The sequence below is a fragment of the Lepidothrix coronata genome, unplaced genomic scaffold (assembly GCF_001604755.1).
Source record: "Lepidothrix coronata isolate B3197 unplaced genomic scaffold, Lepidothrix_coronata-1.0 Scaffold96, whole genome shotgun sequence".
Classification (NCBI taxonomy): Eukaryota; Metazoa; Chordata; class Aves; order Passeriformes; family Pipridae; genus Lepidothrix; species Lepidothrix coronata.
In genome coordinates this window covers 3,264,573-3,286,196 of record NW_016690276.1, presented here as the reverse complement: position 1 = coordinate 3,286,196, position 21,624 = coordinate 3,264,573, and the positions used below count along the sequence as shown (strand labels likewise).

Sequence of the window (21,624 nt, the reverse complement as noted above, 5' to 3'; positions counted from 1 at the left end):
ATACAAGTTCTGCTTCTTTCTCTGTAGGACATTCTTTTTTTTTTAACTCCCACAGGGGGCACTCTCAGGCCACTGCCAAAACACAGACTTGAAGAAAAGGGGACCTGCCTTTGAAGTACTCCACAGCAACTCCTAAAGCAAGCGGCTCACTGCAAATACATAGCAATGACTCATTAGAGCTCCTCTTTGAAGGCAAGGATCATCCTCATTTAGAGGAATTCTGATAACTCATTCCCCAATCATGTTTTACGGCTAAACATAGGAAAATTCAGAGCACGTTTTAAATGAACTCTTCACACAGGAGCATTTTCAGATGAACTCTGCTTTACTAGGACAGGATTCGGCACAGGACACTACAAAGCCAGGAAACTTTCTTTGCTGGTACCCACATACAGACAGCTGGTGTTTGGCAGAGAGGGTCACATTACTACTTGATGGTATAGCCATGTAACACCTATTCCAAGACAGGCATTTATACCAAACCTACACTAACAAATCCTGTGTGCCAAAACTGACCCCTCATTTATGCACACATATAGCTCCAGTTGAGTATTTTGTGGGAAGCAAAACGGATTTTTAGCATTAATTTTATTCTGCCCCTCTTTCTCTTAGAATTTACCTATGGATTCCTGCACGTAGCCAGCTTTTTCTTGGACAGCAGAACACAGGAAAAATCCTACCTGTAGCAGGCTATAAGACTAGAGAGCTATTTCTGTCTAATTATGTGAACTTCAGAATGCTTGGTGATGGTAATTTAAGACTCTAATAGGTTACACCACATTTGAAAACAGAGTTAACGGTTATAAGCAGTGGAGAAACTGAGAAGCAGTTTGTGTGCACACTTATCAGTAGTGTCCACAACAAATAAGAAGTTTTTTTTTTCCCCTATTTAAGTTTGGTATTTCAGCTTGGATTATTTTGCATACTTATTTTCTCAGTGAGAAAAATTGATGATCATCCCTTTTGAAACAGATGCAAACAGCATTTTGGGCTTCTCATCACTTTCACCAAACCCAACACAAAATTTTAGATTTTTACTCTGGGGAATAAGTATTAGAAAAAAAGGGAAAGCATTTAATTCACAGTCAGAATTTCTCCCTTTCTTTTCAATCTGCAACACAATATAGCTTTTTACTTCTAACTAACTATAACATTAGCTAAAATATAAGAAAATACTACATTACTTCTCTCTACATGGTCACTTTCTATTAATTCTACCTGTGAAATTCCAAGCTATATTAAATCAAGATAGTATTTAATGCTTTAAAATGGTAAATACTTAAGGCAACTTGACAAAAATACAGGCTCAATCTTTTGTTTCAAGCCTCTCTTGTAAACCCAGTGCATTATTTGGCAGCTCTCTGAAACAGGCATAGTTAGGAAAACATGAACCCAACAGCGCATACCAATGTATTACCTGACAGATCTGGTCACGAACATCTTGATGCAGCAAAGTGCATATGCACATGCTTGCTTTGCAGCATTAGGGCCATACTGCCTAGCTACTCTGTTAGAAGTGATCATATGTAATCTCTGCAGCAGCACATAGTCTGCACTTGCACATGTTTGTATCTGGGCTTATTTTCCTCCCAAGACTGTACCTTGTGATTTGTGCAGATTGTCCTGTCTTAGGATGCCAGGCAGATTTCGAGGGGGAGGAGGGGGTGGCCTCTTACAGAGAAAACAATCTCTTCTGTTCTCTTTGAGATCATCCTGTATGTTGGCATACAAATCGTCAGGACTGTTGTGAAAGCTATATGATTCCTCCTCTTCTTGATCTTCATGTTCTGTCTCCTCTCTGCTGTCTCTTACATCATCTTTCTTTTCCTCATCCACTTCAGCTTTGTGTTGGCATCTCGATCCAATTCCATATTGATCTCCCGGGTTCTGCTTGGCTTTTAATACTAAAGAATGCATTATTTCATTTAAAATTTGCCATCTAGAAACATTTCCTGTTTCAAGGATTCCCACAGAAGCAACACAATGGCTAATAAAACTTTTATGAACTGATACAGTAGAAAAGCTGTCAAATACATACTGCCAGTGAACAGCTTTTTAAATATTTACCAAATGAACAGTGGAAGTTTTCATTGTACCTTGCTACTCTGATACATGCCATCTTTGTGCGTGCAATGTTAAACTCTTCTAGAGCTGCTGTCAGAATGAAATCACATACACTCTCCTTGCCTGCATAATTTGTATTACTTGATTTTCAATGCAGCACAGTGCAACACTTAACAAAATAAAGCCACAGCTCACATATCTGTGGTACTTGTTTTTACACAATGGGGATTTGGGTGCTTTCTCCTTAAAATGAAATAAACATTGCCCATGAGAGACATGACTGTACACCTGTGGAAACAGAGCTCCTCTGCCCAGGTGGCCTAGAAGGCCAGTGGCATCCTGGCCTGTATCAGGAATAGTGTGGCCAGCAGGACATGGGAAGTAATTCTGCCCCTGTACTCATCACTGGTGGGGCTGCACCTCGAGTACTGTGTCCAGTTCTTGGCCCCTCAGTTCAGGAAGGATGTTGTGGTCCTGGAGCATGTCCAAAGAAGAGCAACGAGGTTGGTGAAGGGACTCGAGCACAAGTCCTATGAGGAGTGGCTGAGGAGCTGTGGCTGTTTAGCCTAGAGAAAAGGAGGCTCAGGAGAGATTTCATCACTCCCTACAACTACCTAGCCTCTTCTTGCAGGCAACCAGCAATAGGCCAGGAGGACACAGTCTCAAGATGCACCAGGGCAGGTTTAGGTTGGACATTAAGAAGAAGTTCTACACAGAGTGACAATCTATGCTTAGAAGTATGAACATCAAGCTGCAAAACGTCAACTGTCTGTGCCTCCACACAGGACTTCACTGCACCTGTAGGCAGTGCCTCCCCTTATCTGAAGGCTGTTCTCTGAGAACTTGGAGAATTCAGCTGTTTTCAAGGTTCAGAGTAGAGATGATAAATTTCCAGAATGTACAAGGAGGTGTGGTTGCACTGAGTTCTCTCTTACTGAGTGATAACTTTGTTATCATAGCTGAATCCCTCAACTGCCTTCCCCTTCTCCTAGGACATCTGCCTTCCCTGGAAGTTGCAGTAACACGTGGAAGTTGAAAGTGTTAAAATAAATTTGCCCTTTCTGTCCATAACTTCAAATGCTTAATACAGCACATACAAAATCCAATAAAACTGTCTAACAACATGACTTACTCATGGCTGGTTGAGTTTCCAAGCCTAACATAAGCTCATAAGTGTTACTGTCTTCTGCTTCCTCTCTGCAACTGGTGAAATTATTTGCTGCATTAATCTACAAAGAAAAATAAAGAAGGATATTTGTTTTAGTGACATCATCTCCTACCTTCACACTTTGCTGTTGATATAATATTCAACATTCTACTAGGAGGAAAGTGGAGACAGAAACATTGTGCATTTGCAACTGTGTAATGATATACGTGTTTTGGCAAACGGAACACACGTATCTCAATACATATAAAGGACACAAGGTTCTGCCATGAAGTGATACCAAGTTTGCACAGCAAGGATTGACGCTAATTCATCTTTACCTAGCAGTGCACTGGGCTGTCCAGACAGTTTCCAAGTTTGCTCCCAGCTGTGAAGCACTCATAGATAATGAGAAAGATCAGTAACAGAAAAACACAAAGTCCATAGGACATGACTGAATAGCTCAAGGGTGCACACAGTGCAAGAAATCTCTGGAGAGCTCATTACAAACAGTTCCTGTATCCCAGCGGTTGGTACCAAAAGTCGTGTGTGCACTGAAAAACCAGAAATGGGACTGCAAAGCATGTTAGCAGTTCTACCCAGTGACCAAATGGGGCAAAGTTGTTTTTTGTTCCTCTAGAAAGTTGTTACATTCACACAGCTTTATTCAAAATTAGTCTCAGGAGGGTCAGAACAATCAGTTTTCTAAAACATTATCAATGTATTTCTTCAAGCAGAAGAGATACAAACATCTGCTCACCCACAGCAGCTAAAAGCAAACCTGTAATACTACAACAGACAGTTTTGTTGTCTTAAAATACAGAACACACATTTGCTAATTGCTGACTTTCAGAAACAACTGGAATTTCAAAAGGTGATAGTTTTTTTAAAGAAACCCAACAGGACCTTGATTCCCATGTAAATGGGATATGAAACTATCCTCCACAGACACAGTGGAGCCCTCAACAATTATTCAGGAATTTTGAATCACAAAACTCTGGGGGTTTGAATACATCAACCCCAAAACAGGCAAGGAAACAGCATGGTCCATATATCATCCAGACTGCAAGATTAAGTACAAGCAGAAGAGTGGACTGTGGAGTTCACAGTCAAGAGGAAGAACTGATCTGTAGTTACACCATTCTGCACAGCACAGAAACTGATTCTCAGGAGCTCATGCCAGACTCTCAAGAAGTTTGTTCCTAGTATCCTTCTGTCTCCTGGCACCCACAACCATTGTCTCGGGGACAGAGTTCCTGCTGCATGAAAGAGGAAAAAAATTTGAGAAATAGAGAGTTCTTCTGTGGAACTGAGAATGCCTTCTTTCCAGAAGCTCTTGTACACAGCCACCTCATGAACAGCAGTCTGGAGACGGTGCAGCCATCAGACTGTACAACAGGTACCTCTCTGGCCTGCTTTGCTGCTCTAAGAATACACCTGGATCCCTACACAGCTAAGCTTGCTTCCAACAATAAAGTATTAATCTCTGCCTTCTGTGCCCATACAATGTGTGCATCAGTGAGAGAATCCTGTTTTTCTTGAACTTCCCCATAATTTCTGTGGTTCCTCTATACTTTGCAGAAACAGGATACATCTTAAAAGCCCCAAAGTTAGAGCTTTTCAGAATATTTATTTTCAAAAGATTTAGGCCTGCATGTGCTAAATGTAAGTGTACCTTGTGAGAATAAATAAGGTCTAATAAATAAATATGTTTCCTGTGAAGAGAGGACGTGTGTAGAAGAAATCAAGCAAGGAGAGCTCTAAGATATATTAAGCTCTCCTGCTATGACACTGGAGTAACACGTCAGAGAAAATCTTTCAAAGTCCCCACTTTTATCTTTGTAAACATGAAGTACTCATGGAAATACAGTTGGTAGAATGAAGTCAAAAGGGTAAGTGGAAGAAACAAATGGCATTTGCTGATTTTCTTCCACACAGATATTTCTCAGTTGAAGGAAACCTGGTGACTCACAGAAAAACAATAGAATAGATATGATTAATATGCATTTTTGAAAGTTCAATGTTTCAAAAGACTGAAGGTCAGCCACCCTGGTAGCTTATAATGGCTCTAATGACAATGCTGAATCTTTGGGAATTCAGGATGCAATTTAGAAGTTTAGCCCCTGACTACACTTTCTAAAAGTCTCCAGGACCTGTGAGACACAGAAAAGCTGAACAGATGGAAACGGTCTTTAACTAAATATGGTTACACTAGAAAAAAAATCCTGTATAATGCAAATTAATGACAGAAGTCTCCTCTGACACTGGGTATGATGACACTGTGCATCTGAAAACAGCGCAGCGTCTCCAAAGGCAGTCCTTATTTAAGAATGCAAACCAACATAGCTAAATCAGAATAATGCCATGGCTCAGCTTGCAAACCTTGCCACGATGCCCTGAACAAATGCCCATTACTTTTAGGTCTTTTATATGGGCTGGGTCATGTAACTTGAATGTAACAGCATAGTTAGCATGATGTTTCTACATTTAGGGTGTTGAGTACAACTCATGCACAGACCTGAACTTCCAAGTAATTTGAGCCTGTTGGGCTGAAAATGGGTCTTTGATTTATACTGAGATTTCTTATGGCTGTCAAGTCACCTTCCAAAGGAAGAACTAGCTTCATTGGGAACCAGTATTACAATAAAAAAGGTATAAAAAAGTTGTTGCTGTCAGTACAGAACTGCTCCCGACAGACTATGGGAAAGGGCTCTGAGTTTTTGAAATTAGTTTGTGAATTGAGAAAATAATTTCCTTACCTCAGGATGCAACGAGAATGTTGGGATGAATTGAAAGTCCTCTGAGAGACTGATGATGTTTCAAGTTCTGAGACTAAATGCCATCTCTCAACATCAAAAAGTACATACTTAATTTTCTTTCAGTTATGTATTTTAACTGTCTTAACTGTCTTTCAAAAAGGTCAAGGTTTTGAATACCTTCAAAGTTGTCCCTCATAAGAGGGACAAAGCCTGAATTGATTTATCTCAGTTATTTACTCAGGAATTCATTATCAAAGTTATTATTACCCACCTTGTCAGCATTTCTTACAATGCTCTTCCGAAAAGCCATCTTTTTAAGGCATGTTTTCAAAAGATTTTCTCCTTGTTATACAAAGGATTTTCCTATCCCTCAAAGTATTTTCCTCCAGTGACTCTGTACTGAGGCAGAATCATCCCCTCTGTCAAGGGCCCACACCATTGAAATTGGGTATGTTGTACCTTCTTGTATAGTCAGGAGTGAAACTGAAGAATTCAGAGGAATTTAACCCACTGGTGATACTTAGATATGGCAAGAGTGAGAAGCACCTGGACATTGTATTTAATTTATAAACAGATACTCACAGATAAATATATCAATCACGGCTCACATTAATCCTTATGTATAAGATATAAACGGATATATCTAAAAATATATCCGTACCTTATATTCCTAGAAATAAAAGTAAGACAGGACTACTGATGGCACATTGCTCAATAGCTTTCAAAAATCAGATCTTCATGCTTAAATTGGGTCTGGGATAATGCTTAGAGTAATAATACATTAATTCATATGATTCTTATGCGTTTTATTGTTTTCCAGTTGTCCATTAGTTGTCCTTTTCTTTCATTAAATTGGCCCTTAGTAAGTTGAAATTCCACTGTATATATATATATTTTTACGTTGAATAATTACATGCCTTGTGAGTTTAAATTCAGACTTACAACTCTATTTCATCTTATTGTACTGGTATTTTTTCAAAAAAATTAAACGTACGTAACAAAGCCTTTTGTGTCTCTGCTGTACTTTGGAAACTCATGCTGTCTCCTACATCCTCAGTTTTTCTGGATTGCAGCAATTAGGAAAATTGATGGAGAAAGTCCTTATCGTTGCTTGTAAAATTCTCATTGAACCCTTTGACAAGACACTCTCTTCAGTTAGGGTTGAATTAAAAAAGAATTACTGGAAGTTAGCTCCCTGACATGATATAGGGCAATGCATAGAAGTGCACTGGAATATTTAAATTTTGTTTAAACTAAAAGAGAGGTGCTTAAATATCAAAGGCACCATTAAAATGTTGTTTTGGACTTGACAGTCTTGTACCTCTGTCTTGAAAAATCTGCCATCCCATCTGTTGATTATCCTCTCGTTTCTTGCAGACTTGGTCAAGTCACAGCTCTGTGCTGTTCAGTGTTCAGTGCCATTGTACCTAATAGTTCACGTGCTGCCTTGGCAAACTCCTGAAAACTGAACAAGACACATTATTCCAGAACTAATTAAGATGCTAAATGAAATATATATTCTGCAAAGCTCTGCAGAGAATTTTTTCACTAAACACTAAAACTCGGACTATTTTCTTCCCTTCATGTAATTGAGGCTCTCCTAGGATTCACAGCACTTTCCCCAGATATCCTCTGCTTCAGGATGGAGTGATGCTTTTTTATCCTGTGTAAAAAATGTGTGAAGAACATCATGTGTTCCTTCCTCAAGACAAGATTTTGTCTCCTGAAAGTTAGTGCATTACTGTCTGAGGTAGGCAATGCCCTTCTCCTTTTCCATACAAATTATCTTCACTGTAGTCAGTATTTCAAGTAGGAGAGCACAAAAAAGGCAGCTCCCTGCAGTCAGTCTCACAAACCCCATAATTTATAGGATTACTGCTGGTCACATCTAGATTTTAATTCCAATCTTAATTCAATTTTAACACTTCAGTCAGTCCATCTGCCTAACAGTTTTCTTCATCAAGCCTTTTTCTGGGAGAGACAAGACTTCAAACACTAGATTAAACTGAAGGTGCTGCCTTTAATTTGTTTAGGACAAAGACAATTTGATCTTCTTCTGGACTCCAGGGCATTTCCAGCTGCCTGTTGGATAGCATTCAGGCTTGCTATTAGACATCTTAAAAACACTATGCAGTCACACTAAGGCCTGTTCTTTCAGGGCTGATACAGATTTGGTTGCCTGATTTGTTTATAACACATCACCACAACATTCCTTCTTATCCCACTCCCAAAGTTCGCAGTTCTTCCAAGAGACGCATTGCTTGTTCATCTGTCTCCCACTATTCTGTAGCTCAGCATTTCAGATCAGAGGAAAGGCATGGCCATCCTAGAGACACAGCTTAGGCAGCCTCTTCTGACTGCTAAGTAACAAGATAACATTGCCAGTCACCTGGAGTTGAACCTGTGCTGAACATCAGAAAACATCAGTTTCTACCACTTGACTTCTTTGAGATGTACTAGTCTGAAAGAATCCAACAGCTGCCCTCTCCCTCTGCTAACCTGGAGCCCTGATTCTTCTGGACTCTGAGAAACAAGTAGTCACATTCTGGTTAAAGCTATCCCAGTCTACATGGACTTGCCAGAAAGGCTACAAGAGCATGCAGAGCCCGGGTGCAAGTACAGCAGTGCTTTTAAAATTATTTGATACCAGCTGTGGAGGTACATGGATGCCTATGTCTTTGGAGTCAGTGCATCCTAAAGAAAAGCAGTATAAAACCAAGAGGACGTGGTCTCATTTGCCCTTTTTCTTTCAGCACATTGTCTTTATTTTTTCTCTTCAGTGCAGACCTCAATATGTCATACAGTTCTTTCTGAAAAGTGAAATCAACAGCTTTGGAAACCTAGAAGTAGATGTGAACTGTGAACACTTCAAAACTTCATGTAACTGGATAACAGTATGTCCATTCATAAATCACTTCACTGGATCATGGAATTTGAAAAACTTTTCTATTCTTTAAATTGCTAATAGGGTACTGAATAGTACAGGAACCAGGACAACACTAATTAATAAGCATTTCCATTTTGACTATGAATCACTGAAAACTAGCCTTATATAAAAACATTTCTTATTCTTTCTGGTTTCTCTTGTTAGCTGCATTTCATTTAGTGCCTTAGTCTTTCTCACAGTATCCTTAAGTGCCTGTGCTACAATTCTGACTTTGACCTTAGTAACCTGATACAGTTTCTAGTTCCTATGGACTTTATTTTCTTATTTGGGGTTGTTTTACACTCTTTCAACCTTTCTTTCACAATGAGGTAGGTATGCACTTTGATATGCTTTTCTTTGAAATCTGCTGCTATTATGTTGTTATTTTTCATTTCCATCATAGAAACTGTATATAATAATATATCTTAGATTACTCTCACCAAGGTTACCCTGTCTGGACAATCTCAATGATTTCCTCTTCTTTATTTACAGAGAAAAGAGTCTCCTAGTTATTTCCTTCACCCTAAATGTTAAAATCTTACCAACACATTGAAAAACCTATTGGATAATGTTTTCCACTGTATTCCTTTCCAGGCACATGCTGGTGATTTGGACCTAAGAGCAAGCCTATGCGCTGGTACACATGCGCTGTTTCCCCTTTGCTTCCTGGACAAGCTATACTCTTTCATAAAAATCATATAAATTATTCCATCATCTACCTATTAGACAAATATTACCAGTTTGGTCACATAAAAGAACTGTATCCTTATCTTCACATACCTAAGATTTTTGAGCACTAGCCTACTTTTCTCTTCATTATTATTTCTTTAGGTTAAAAATCCCCACCCCTTCCCATTTTGCAGACAACATAAATCACTATTGATCAGCATTCCAGATTCTAGAAAAGGGACATAGCATAAGCAACCTAAGTCTCAATTTGAGAACAATAAGGCCTAGTATGATCATGACAAGTTCTCATGAGGTATGTTTTACCTATTCAATTCAAAGTACTGGCATGAACACCAAAAGAAAATATGCTGGCATCCTTCTGAAAAAGTATGCTGGATTCTTCTAGAGAAGGTCAACTTGCAAAAAAAACCAAACCACCAAACTGAAATAAAAGAAAACAACAACAAAAAAAACCCCCACAAAACAACCCTCCCTCTCAAAAAACCAACCGCCATAACCAAACCCCAAAACCTGCATACAACCCCCCCAGTTCCTACAACCTCTCTAATGCAAAGTGAAAAGTCTCTTCCAGATAATTTAAAGAGAAAACCACAAACCTGTTTTTCAGTAATTTCATGGCCTTTTCCCTGTGACTGTTTGATGTAATGGAAACCTTACTGATCTCTTCACGAACTGCACAACCAAAAACCAGGATTGCCTCTGATAAAAAGACTCACAGAAAAAGCTCAGCTGATCTTCCCACAAAATCTACTTTCATGTATGCTGTGAAGATATAGAAATAGATTAAATATAATACAAAGTACTGCCATACTTTGAATTCTATGCCCCATGTTGGTATTTCTGATCTCAGGAGCAGAAAAATATTCCACCAATTCCTGTTTCATTACTGAATCATTTTTTGGTTTTGGACCTAACATGCTCATTTGGAAACTCAGCTCTTTTTCTTACTTAGCATTAAAGCATCAACACAATATATTCTTTAGCCCTACACTTCTTCCAAGCGCTTTCCACACAGCCAAGTTTGCTTTTTAACATTAGCTGGTTTTGGGTGGGTGACACATTCACATTTCATGTAGAAAGGACTTAAATTCTGTAAAAGCAGGACTAGATTCCTACTTCTTTAAGTACTACCAGAATAACAATTTTAAGGCTAGCTTTATGGAGCACTTCAGGGTATTTTCTGATGGACAAACACTGTGACTTCGGTGACAGTGAAGACAGATTCACCTTTCAGTAAAAACTTATATTGGGGTGAACGTGGAGAGCCCTTCCCAAAAGAAATGGCTGTCCTTCTGGCCTACTCTCTTCCATCTGCCCCAGAAGGCAGCAGCCACAATAAAACACCACTTTCCTCTGTTGCTAGATATCAAATGGCATACTTGGCAGGTTATTTATTTCCACAGGAAGTGAACTGTGCTGGCAAAACCAAAAGCCCAAGCTGGGTGCCTCCCAGGGGAAGGGGTCTTCTCCAGTGCTCTGAAGGCTTTATTAACCAGAGGGCTTCACTGCACTTTTGGCTGACATGGATACAGACATCAGCAGGCAGAAATTACAGAGGTGGGACACTTGCATTGCTTAACAGACTGCAACCATAACTAGAGTATCCTCTCACTGGGAGTGAACTTAAGCAGAGAGAAAAATGGGATGTAAATAGGTAAGTCATCTCAGAACCTCAAGACAGAAAAAACTGATTTCCTTGGCTGGATGTTTCCTCTATTTCCTTGCCATAGGCATACAAGATTTTCTTTCTAATGTCCTTGCTTTCAGAGAAACTGGACTGAAACACAGCAGTTGGACTTTTTTCCAGCCCCAGGTGATTTGCTTGTACCATTCCTCAGACCTTGCTAGTACTATCTGCTCAGACTCTCAGACTCTGCCACAACTGAAGCAGAAGGGATATACTGCCATTTGGCATCATCTTCACAGTTTTTGCTCCTTTTGTCTCACCCTCGCTGTGGTCTAGCCTATACTATGCCCATTGTCACTGCTCTACCAGAGCTTTCCAGAAGGTGAGAACTAGTACACCCTAGGAAATATTTTCCATTTGCACTCTCAGTACTTCATGAAATGCAAGCAGATGATTTGGCAAACTCTTTTCTTTCATTCAGTTCCAGCTGTATCCCTGAGCCTAGTGACCAAGCACTCTGGTTATAAAATTTTTCTAACTCTCAAGTCTGCATTAATTACTAATTTCACATATTCTACAATGTAAAATATTCATCAAAGTATTGGAAGTGTTTAAGTATTTATTACTCATTTTTCCCAGGGTCCTGTATAAGGATCTGGAGAAATGACTGAAAAAGCCAGCTTCATAAAATTGATTGCATACATGAGGACAGATCCAACATTGCTGTTAATTAGCTTTATTAATGTCAAACACTTTTACTACCCTATTAGCTTGCTTGATAACTCATGCTTGCAAAAAAACATGAGAAAACACAGATTTCTCTAAAGTAGGAGTGCAATGAAACATTCAATACAGTGTTACAATCAAAGCCAAAACCCACTTGGGAACCTAACCTGGTTGTAAAGCTGGGCAGGTGGGAAGAAAAGTGGTGGAAAGAAGTTTTGCTGCATGTTCTGCTGTGCAATGCTGAAAGACAGCAGTCGAAAGCAGTGTGGGTTGAGCAGCCCAGAGGTTACATCCAGCCCTTGAAACACTTGAACTTGGCCTCCTGACCCAAGCAAGACTTGCCTTAAAAAAAAGCCAAGAACACCATGTATTATCCTGCCAGTCAAAACTGCTGCTTTCTTCTGCCTGCTCCCCATCTGTCAGGGCAAGCTGATTTGCAAGGCACTCCGCCTTCTCAAAGGAGCCATCCCTGATGTACTCCATGCTGCTGGACAAGGTGGGCCCTCAGCTTTGTTCTCTGCTTCACCACAGATGAGAGGGTGTGTCACAGTGCCTAAGCTCTACACCGCACCTTGGACTCGTGCACATCTCAGGCTATGCACAGGAGCTGCACATGCAGCATTGCTGACCCGGAGAGATCAGCACATCCAGCTCCCAGAAATGAGTTAGAAGACCCTTTTCTGCTCTACTTGTTCATAGGAAAAGTGAAAGGGGATTTTTCTCACTGATGCTGTTCAGTGCTATGTTTTCCATTATTTTCCTTCCAGTTTTCTGTGCGTTATTGAGGCCTTGTGATATCAATACAAGATGACAGAATCCTCAGTGCCAATTAGCCTCAGTGCCATTAGCTCAGCTGAGTGAGAGGCAACTGACCTAAACCTGTCCGTGCCACATCAGTCAGACTGCAAAAAGAACACGTATTTAACCACAATTAACTGTATTTTTGAATGAAGCTACTCGTTCTAGGAACAAAAGGCATTACTCAAAATGACTTCTCAGAGTTGCAAGCAATCATAATTTATTGCTAACCCCTCATGTCTTTCTCATGTAGCTGTTTACATCATGTGGCTTTTTATCAGATGTCTGGACATAATAAACACAGAAGTGTTGTTGCATCTTAAATACATGACCCCTACCCCCATTATGGCTTTAATATACATCCATTATGCCTTTAACTCCCAATAGTTTTAAGTGTTCAAGGTCAGGATGGACAGGGCTTTAAGCAACATGATCTATCCTGCCTATGGCAGGGACGGCAGATTAGATGATCTTTAAAATTCCCTTTGGACCCAAACTGTTCTCTGATTCAACCTCAACAGGACACACGATTTTCTTTCAAAGGCATGTTCCTGTTGTGTAAAACTGCAGCATTATCTTTCCCAGAGCACAGATTTCTCTTTCTGGGTCATAGGTGTGTGTATAATTGCTTTATTTATCTGTATGGATTTCAGTTTAACCTGACGCTTTCTACTTTGTTCATGTTAATTCAAATTAGGAGTATCACATGATCTAATGGACAAGCATACTTATGTGCTGATTAAACTAATCCTAACAAATTGGAACAAAAAACCCACATAATAAATAAGGTAGAAAACCAAGCAAGGACACAGAATGGCAGTAAAAATAATACTGTGACATTTGACAATAATTTGTAAAATTCCCTCTGCAATATAATTTGTCAGAAGTCTCAACTGCTATCATATTTTCTGCAAAACAGAAATGTTAAAATTCTCATTCTAATGTGCTGAAAGTACATAAATGCACACAACTGCCAGAGATAGATGATTACATAGAATAAATGAGAAATTAAATGCTCCACTGCCAAAGTCTGATGATTTTGCGATCGATTTGGAGCAAATGTATGACTGAAACAATGATCTGTACAATACTAAGAAACTAACAAAACATCAATTAACACCCAACTTTGGGCTCAGATATTTTAATAAGAGCAAAAAGAATTGTTTCATTTGAAAGAATGTATTGTAGTCTTAAGCAATTTCCTTCTAGGCTCCCTTACTAAACAACTTCAGTTGCATATCTGCTTTAACTTCATTACAAGCAGATTTATTGCACTGTATATCAGCCAGCATCGCTGAAGTGATCCCTACTTGCAACATTATTCTGTGTAACTTCACACTTACTTTGTATGCCTGTCTATCAAATCACAGCAAACTTTCTGCAACTCTTTTTTTAACTCCTACTTTTCAATGAGTTTCTGGGGAAAAAAGCCCTCCCTTTGTACAAATCACCACCACTGAGAAACAAACAATAAACAAAAAAAATCAAAGTAAGTAAAAACTCAGCATGTCAATAACTGCCCATGTATTATTATACAGCCTTCACGAGTGTGGCTTTGAGAGATAACCATTACTGCAAGAGAAACAAAAAGTTACTTCTAATAACAGAACTTAATTTAATGGTATGTACAAAAATATATTTTAAAAAATCAAATCATTGCAGCCTCCATTTGAAAAATTTGTGCTCGCTTTCCCTCTTCTAAGCATTTGTGCTGTTCTCTAATCTAACTATTGAGTATCAAGGGATTTTTCTTCTGAGCATTCAAAAATAAAATTTCTCCTCAGACTCATTTTAGCTCATTTCTCCTTTAATGACAATTCTTGTTACTTCGATTTTCACACACCCACACAACTTTTTGAAAGACTTTCAAATCTTGTAGAGTACTGATTCTGCTGAACAAAATATCCACTGCTGTTTGACAGGCTGTGTAATCATTGCAAACTCTACAAAAGCATTCCTATCTCTCACACAGTTTAATTTTTCAATTTAGCAGGGTAAGAATTTTTTCTTACTTTTCTGATTTTTTTTTTCTGGGCAAAGCAATAACCATTCTTCAGAGTGTTTCTCTTTCACTTGATGACAATTATACTGTTTGACCTTTCAGTGTAGTTACTAAATTACTACTCCCTTAGCAGATCAAGAGATAGACAGAGAGAGAATCACAAAATCGTTTAGGTTAGAAAAGACCTCCAAGATCATGAAGATCAACCATAGACATAACGCTGCCAAGTCTCACTAAGCCCTATCCCTAAGAGCTGCGGCAGCTTGCAGGACCAAAATCTGAACGAGTCTCCTTCCACCACAAATTGAAACAGGAATGCTCCACTCCTTTGCCAAGCCAGCACCTGCTGACCATTTGTCTGTTGAACTTTACAGCTATTAATTTTACTTCCTGCTTATTTCTTTAATGTCTGGGAGATTTTGCTTTACATTTGCTGAGATCAGTTTATTAAAATACTAATTTCAAGTGGTAATTAACTCCTGGTGGAACCAGCAGTAGCACTGATATGCTCTCAGCTGCAGGAGAGTTCACAGATGCTCAGGTCCCTGGGAAGTGGAAGAGGAAGTAGAAGATTCATTAAGTGACATTTAGGGTATGTGGATGCTGTGAGATGAAGGACCCATTGCATAAGGATTCCCTATGGAAATCTGAACAGGCTTTATACAGATATACTGGGTCTGGCTGTAAAGGAGTTAACTTTCTTTATAGCAGCCCATATGGTTCTGTGTTGTGGATTCGTCATTAAAACACTGTTGATAATGCATCCATGTTTTGGTTATTACTGAAGAGTGCTGGTACAGCCTCAATATCTTCTCTTTTTTCTCCTCTGCCTCCTTCCAGGGAATAGGCTGAGGTGGGCAAGAAGCTGGGAGTGCCAATGGATATTCCACGCCATTTAATGTCATGCTCATTAATAGAAAAAGGTAGAGAAAGATGAAGGTGGGCTTTTTGTCTTCCAAGGTGGCTACTTGAAGACTGGCTGGGCATGGGTCTGCCTGTGGGAGGTGGCGAAAGATTTCCTTTGCTTCACTTGTTTTCTCCTCCTCTTTTCTTCACATACTCAACTGTATATGTCTTGCTTTTCTCTTCCTATCCTCTCTCTCATTCACTGGAGGTGGGGCGGAGGGGGTGAGTGGGCAGTTGTGTGGGTGCTTAGCTGGCTATGGTCAGCTCACCACACTGGGTAAGTACAGCACTGTACTAAAACTAGAACTACTGTTCTAAAACTTCTTGGGCTATGCCAACTTTCAGTATAAGTCACCACACAGTGAAGGCTTCCTCCCATCAATTCATGACAGCTCTCAAGAAGCTGCTGTCCAACTCAAAACTGTGCTGGCACAGCTTTGCCTAGAACCCTAGCACCTCCAAATCTCACTCAGTAATGGAACAAAAATGCTATACCCACCATAGAGATTCCTCATCTTAAGAGAAAGAGAGTATCTGCAGTACCTGATTGACAGCTACGGAATAAGACAGAATTTTAGATCTCATACCTGTTTATTTCAGCTTTTGTTTCTCCTAGCTGGCACATATAAAAACTTTTGTTTTTAAAATCCAAATCAAGAAAGTCATTAGCTCTGAAAAGCTCTTTGATTCTCTTAGCAATAATATAAGCAGGTAAGATTTTTGCCTTTATAAAACAGAATTATGTTTTAGATGACCATAATATCATCTAGGCATGTGAAATGTTTCCGATACTGCAGTGGCATGGCAGCTAAATAACACATCCAAAAGGGTAATGAGCTAGTGGAAGAGCAGCACTTGTGGAAAACTTAAGATTAGAACAACTGAACAGCTAATGCCTAAAAACAAGAGTAAACAGCTGGCCTTTAGTAAGGTTTTGAGCCCCTGAAATAACCAGGGACTCTACTTGGAAGGAAAGGAAGAGGATGGAGAAGGCATTGAGTAAATACGTCAACTGTGCCCACAGCCCAGGAAACTTTCAACCCTTTTCCATGTAATGAGGAGCCATGGTCTGGCTGAGCAAAAGAACATCCCGTCTTTCAGTATGGTTTGTTTCAAAGCCCTGTGCTCCAAGTTACTGAAAAGTATGCCATGGGTTGTAGTCAAAGATAGTTGCACTGATGCTACTGGCAGAACACTTATGATTTATCACTGGGCTCTAGATCTCCAGCATCAACACATTATTCCTCATTTTCTACCCTGCATCCTATGTATGCACTGCAGAGTGCTACCCTAACGTGATAAACAGCTGCTGTATTGTGTACCAGAAGAACTACATTGTAGATGCCAATTTGTTTGTCATTTGAACTCAAGTAAGAAATTTCTAAGCTCCCTGGTGACTTCTGAGATTCAGCACTCTTCTCCCCTGGATCCTGGTAAACGCCCAGAAATTTTTCTTTTTTACAGAAACCAGAGGACTTTTGCTCTATCTAGCCAACTTCTAAAATATATTGAATTAAAGAGGAGTAGGATAAAGTGCCTAAATCTGTGAAATACCATGGTATTTCTAGAACATGTTCCACATATATGTGCTAAAAATAGAGTTTTCAGATAAAGGTTTTTATATTCAGGTTCTTAAAATCTTTGCATTCCTAAACAATAGCTAAGATAAAGAATGAGAAAAGCAGTTGAAATAGCAGTTATTATCTGTACTGCATTCAACTGTGCCAATTAAAAAACTACTATTCCCATGGCTGTGCATACACACACCAGCAAAAACTGTGTAGTAAAACACTTCTGTGGGAAAACACTAGTTCAGCATGTGGTAATATTAGGTACTTTATGATAAACAAAAGCAGGAAAAAGTTAAAATACGATTTTCCCTCTGAAACATGTATCATGCAAATGAGACACCTAGTCCAGCAGATAAATAATTAGCCTCCACAGAATTTAGTTTTCAAAGGCCAAGCAAGGTCCTTCTCTTATTTTTGCTTGACTCTAAATGTATCTAAACTTGGCTCGTGTATTTGTTTTCAGATTCAACTATTAGGAATTTGCGGCCAGTACTCTGGCCATTCTGCATTATTCTTTTAGTTCAGGTATATCTCATAATGTATTAACTGAAGGATGGTGATAGTTAAAGTAATAGAAAGCAAATGAGTAGTGACCTCTACACTATTGTGTTCAGACAAATCATTTCCCTTTAAGGTGCTTTGCTGCTTTCACATATTTCAGCGACAATTTTTTTTATTTGATGGTTGTATATTTACTACTTTCAACCTCTAATCTATTATCTCAGAAGTGCATCCTGCATGTACAGAAAACAGCTAAAAGAGACAAAAAATCCAGTCTAATTTGGGTCCATTTTGCATACAGCATGCAAACAATATGAAGTCCATTTTTCTGGCTTCTACATGCTGTCTGACAATCCAGACCTCCAAACAGAGGAGAGAAGGTAGCAATATAGAAAAAGAATACCAAGCTAATTTTTAAAAAGTTAAACCAAGGTACCTGCAACTCAGCAAAACAAAATTCTTTTCAATGATCTGTTATGTCACATAAAGTAACGCTGTGCTTTGCTTGAATATTTCTATCGTAGAATCACAGAATGGCCTGAGTTGGAAAGGACCTTAAAGATCATCTAGTTCCAAACCCTCTACCATAGGCAGGGACACCTTCTATCAGGTCAGGTTGCTCAAAGCCCCATTCAACTGGTCTTGAACACTTTCAGGGATGTGGCATCCATAACTTCTCTGGGCAACCTATTCCAGTGCCTCACCACCTTCACAGAAAAGAATTTTTTCCTAATATCTAATCTAAACCTGCTCTCTGTCAGTTTGAAGCCATTCCCCGTTGTCCTGTCACTACATGCTCTTCTAAAGAGCCTCCCTCCATCTTTCTTGTAGGCTCTCTTCAGGTACTAGAAGGCTCCAATTTGGGCAACCTGAAGCCTTCTCTTTTTCCAGGCTGAACAATCCCAATTCTATTAGCCTTTCCTCATAGGAGAGATGCTCCATCCCTCTAAACATCTTGGTGACTATGAAGAGAAACTCCTGATATTTGAGTAAAAAATAATACAACATGAAATGCAAGTTAACAGATGTTACTGAAAGAAACAGAAGATTATTTGCCCTAATTTTATAAGGTATTTCTCTCTGAAATGCTCCCACATCTTAAAAAAAATATCCAGTCCTCTTAGCTTTGTTTGCTCTGTGAACAGCAGCAAACAGAGAGAGAGCAGCCACTTGTTCTTTCACATTCTTTCCGAGAGTAGATCTATGTGATTTGTACCTGGGATCACATATACTTCGACTCTCTGTGACCTATTGGGAAACCTGATGTAGTATGTGGTCTATGCCCCTAGACAAAAAACATCCTACTTGACCTATGGTGATTCATTCCATCTTTACCACAGCCTGCTTCCAGCTGTAACTGCTTTCCATGTAACCTCCAAAAGTGCACACACACAGAGATATATATAGATATAGATATATAGAGATATAGATATATATGTATGTTACGTGCAGCACTGTATCGTCTAAGAATTTTACATGAACAGATACAGGTTGAAAAGCATAATGCACTGAATTGTACGCTATGCATCATAGAATCTGTCACAACTGAGGAAAGGTTAAGCAAATATAAATGTTTTGCATAAATCTGAAAGAAATAGATTCCCTGACTGATGACTGAAACACAATTAGTTGCTGCTCGCAGAAGGTAAACAGGTACCTGCTAAAAGCCATGCATGCACTCCTTCAGGAGGACAAGAGAGACATAGAGACAAAGAACTATGTAATTTCTGATCTATGCAATTTCTGTTTAAAAAAGGGTGTAATACTTTTTCTTCTCAATTTTAGGTGCGGGGAACCAATCTAACTTGAGTGATCGGCCTGCTTTCATGCTAGTAACATCAATATTAGAAAATGCTTAGCAAGCACAGCTCACTAAAACTGTATTTGACAGCCATTCTAATGGCAGCTGCTACTAGATTAGACTTGATATGAATATGGATCTCAAATATTACCATTTCAGTGAGCACTTTCAGTTCTCAAGACAAGAAAGAAGGAGCAAATTACAAAATAAGAGCCAGGGTGGAAAAAGACTATAAAGCAAGAGAGAAAAAGGGCAAAGAAACCTGTATTTGACATTCAGTGTGTAGTTTCCTACAGCATCATCTTATTTAATACCAGCAATGTTAGTCTACATCCATTACTTTCTCAGTCCCTTACATTTTTCTAATCCACAGTCAGGATCCAAAAGCTTAGTTACTGAGGATGATAATTTAGAGCAGCAGGCCAAGTTTTGTATTAGGCACACATACTTGCTGCATTAGAATAAAACAAGATGCTAATGAACTTGGGATGAAATGTGTTAGCGGACTGATTTTCTTTCCTGCTCCCATCTCTCTTTCAGACACCTTGTAAGCCACTACTATCAATAATGCAATGCTATGTAACAGAAAAGCAATATAAGCAAACAGATATACTGGAGTTTCTACTAAGCAATTGGATTCTACCTTTTCACTTTAGTTTTTTTAAGGGAATTTCTGTTTTTTCCCTAACAGGACATACAGCAATTTTTAATTAACTCATTCCCCTTTTTCTCCTCTCCCCCCAGCACCATACAGAAAGTACCTATTGAGTGTAAAGACTGAGTAACTTTACAGGAGCTCAGGAGCTGGAAGGACCCCAGCAGCGGATGGGAAAAACAGCAGCAGTCACTTACAAAAGGAGTCCCATTTTATTGTTTCCCCCGGGGCCTCTGCCAGTCATGCTTCCCACACTTAGCTGCATGTGCATGCTGGGTAACTCTTGGGGCAGATCTTCATATGTAGTAAAATGTGTGCCAGCCTCAAAGGGACTGTAATATTTTACATGAAACTATACAGCCTATTTTCTTTGTCTTAATACATTTAACAGCGTAGGAAGAATGTCTGAATCTAAAGATCTATAAAACACACCTATAAAAAGGGGTCCATGGTGGAAAAAAGAGTTACAAATGGACTGCCACTGACAACTATCACTTCAGGGTCATTTGTCCCAACTGACCTTTTGTTAAATGTGGTTACCCCAGCAAGAAGGAATAAAAAAAAAGCCAAGGTAGAGATGGCACTGCATAACCTGTGGTCCATAGCACTCTGGCACTGTTTTTCAATTGAATGCTTAATGTCCTGCCTTGTCTTTTTGTTTCTCTGTTAAAGTGTAAGTTCCCACTTGTGCGAATTTAATAACGCATCCCAACTCTGACATGCAATTCCTGTGATGGGTAAATCTTGGATATTCATGTTTCACTGAACAAACTCATAGTATGTGTAATTTCATACAGATGTGTATGATGCTGAGGAAGTTTAGAAACTGAATTTATTGTGGATTTATTTTAAAATAAACTCTAATACTGAAGAGAGTTAATTGCCACAACAGGTAATTGTGGAACAATGAGGGTTAGAACTTTGCTGGTCCAGGAGGAATGAGTGAATAGTGTGAATAGGAAACCTTAAAATTCAATATGTTTTGAAATTTAAAGGCTTAAGCTGAAACCATAAAGAGAAGACAAAGCTATTGCAGGGGAATTACAGTTTAAGGAATATGAAAACCAACATAACCCAGGTGGTATTTCATACTGGCATTTCCATTCCTGCCTAAAATACTTGAAAGGTTTGTTTCTCTGAGTACTTGCTTGAACTGTCGTGTTGATGAGTGCTGAGGAACCCAATAATAAAAAAAAATATTTTTCTTGCTTGTTTTTTGACCTAAGGGGCAGGAGGGGTACACAAGACCAAATATGTAGCTTTAACAAACTGGTTAAATATACCTAAACGTTGCTAAAAAAATATAAAGTCGCATCATAGCTTAATACAAAACTTGCAATTTCCAGCCTGTCTCTACTTCAGCAGCAAGGCAGACATGATAGGATGACAGAAGAGAGACAGATGAACAAGGACTTTGGGGCCTGAGTCATGAATTCATTGACTTACTGCACTGT

At 39.1% G+C, this 21,624-nt stretch overlaps 1 protein-coding gene across 1 annotated transcript in view; it reads right to left on the bottom strand.

Moving 5' to 3' along the window:
* Nucleotides 1-21,624, bottom strand: part of BANK1 (B-cell scaffold protein with ankyrin repeats 1) — a 137,062-nt gene that overhangs the window by 21,204 nt on the left and 94,234 nt on the right. The window contains exons 9-10 of the mRNA XM_017822217.1: nt 3,197-3,293; nt 1,602-1,904 (exon numbers count right to left, since the gene is read on the bottom strand). Of these exons, the coding sequence (XP_017677706.1) occupies nt 1,602-1,904; nt 3,197-3,293 (400 nt within the window). The remainder of the gene's footprint in view (nt 1-1,601; nt 1,905-3,196; nt 3,294-21,624) is intronic.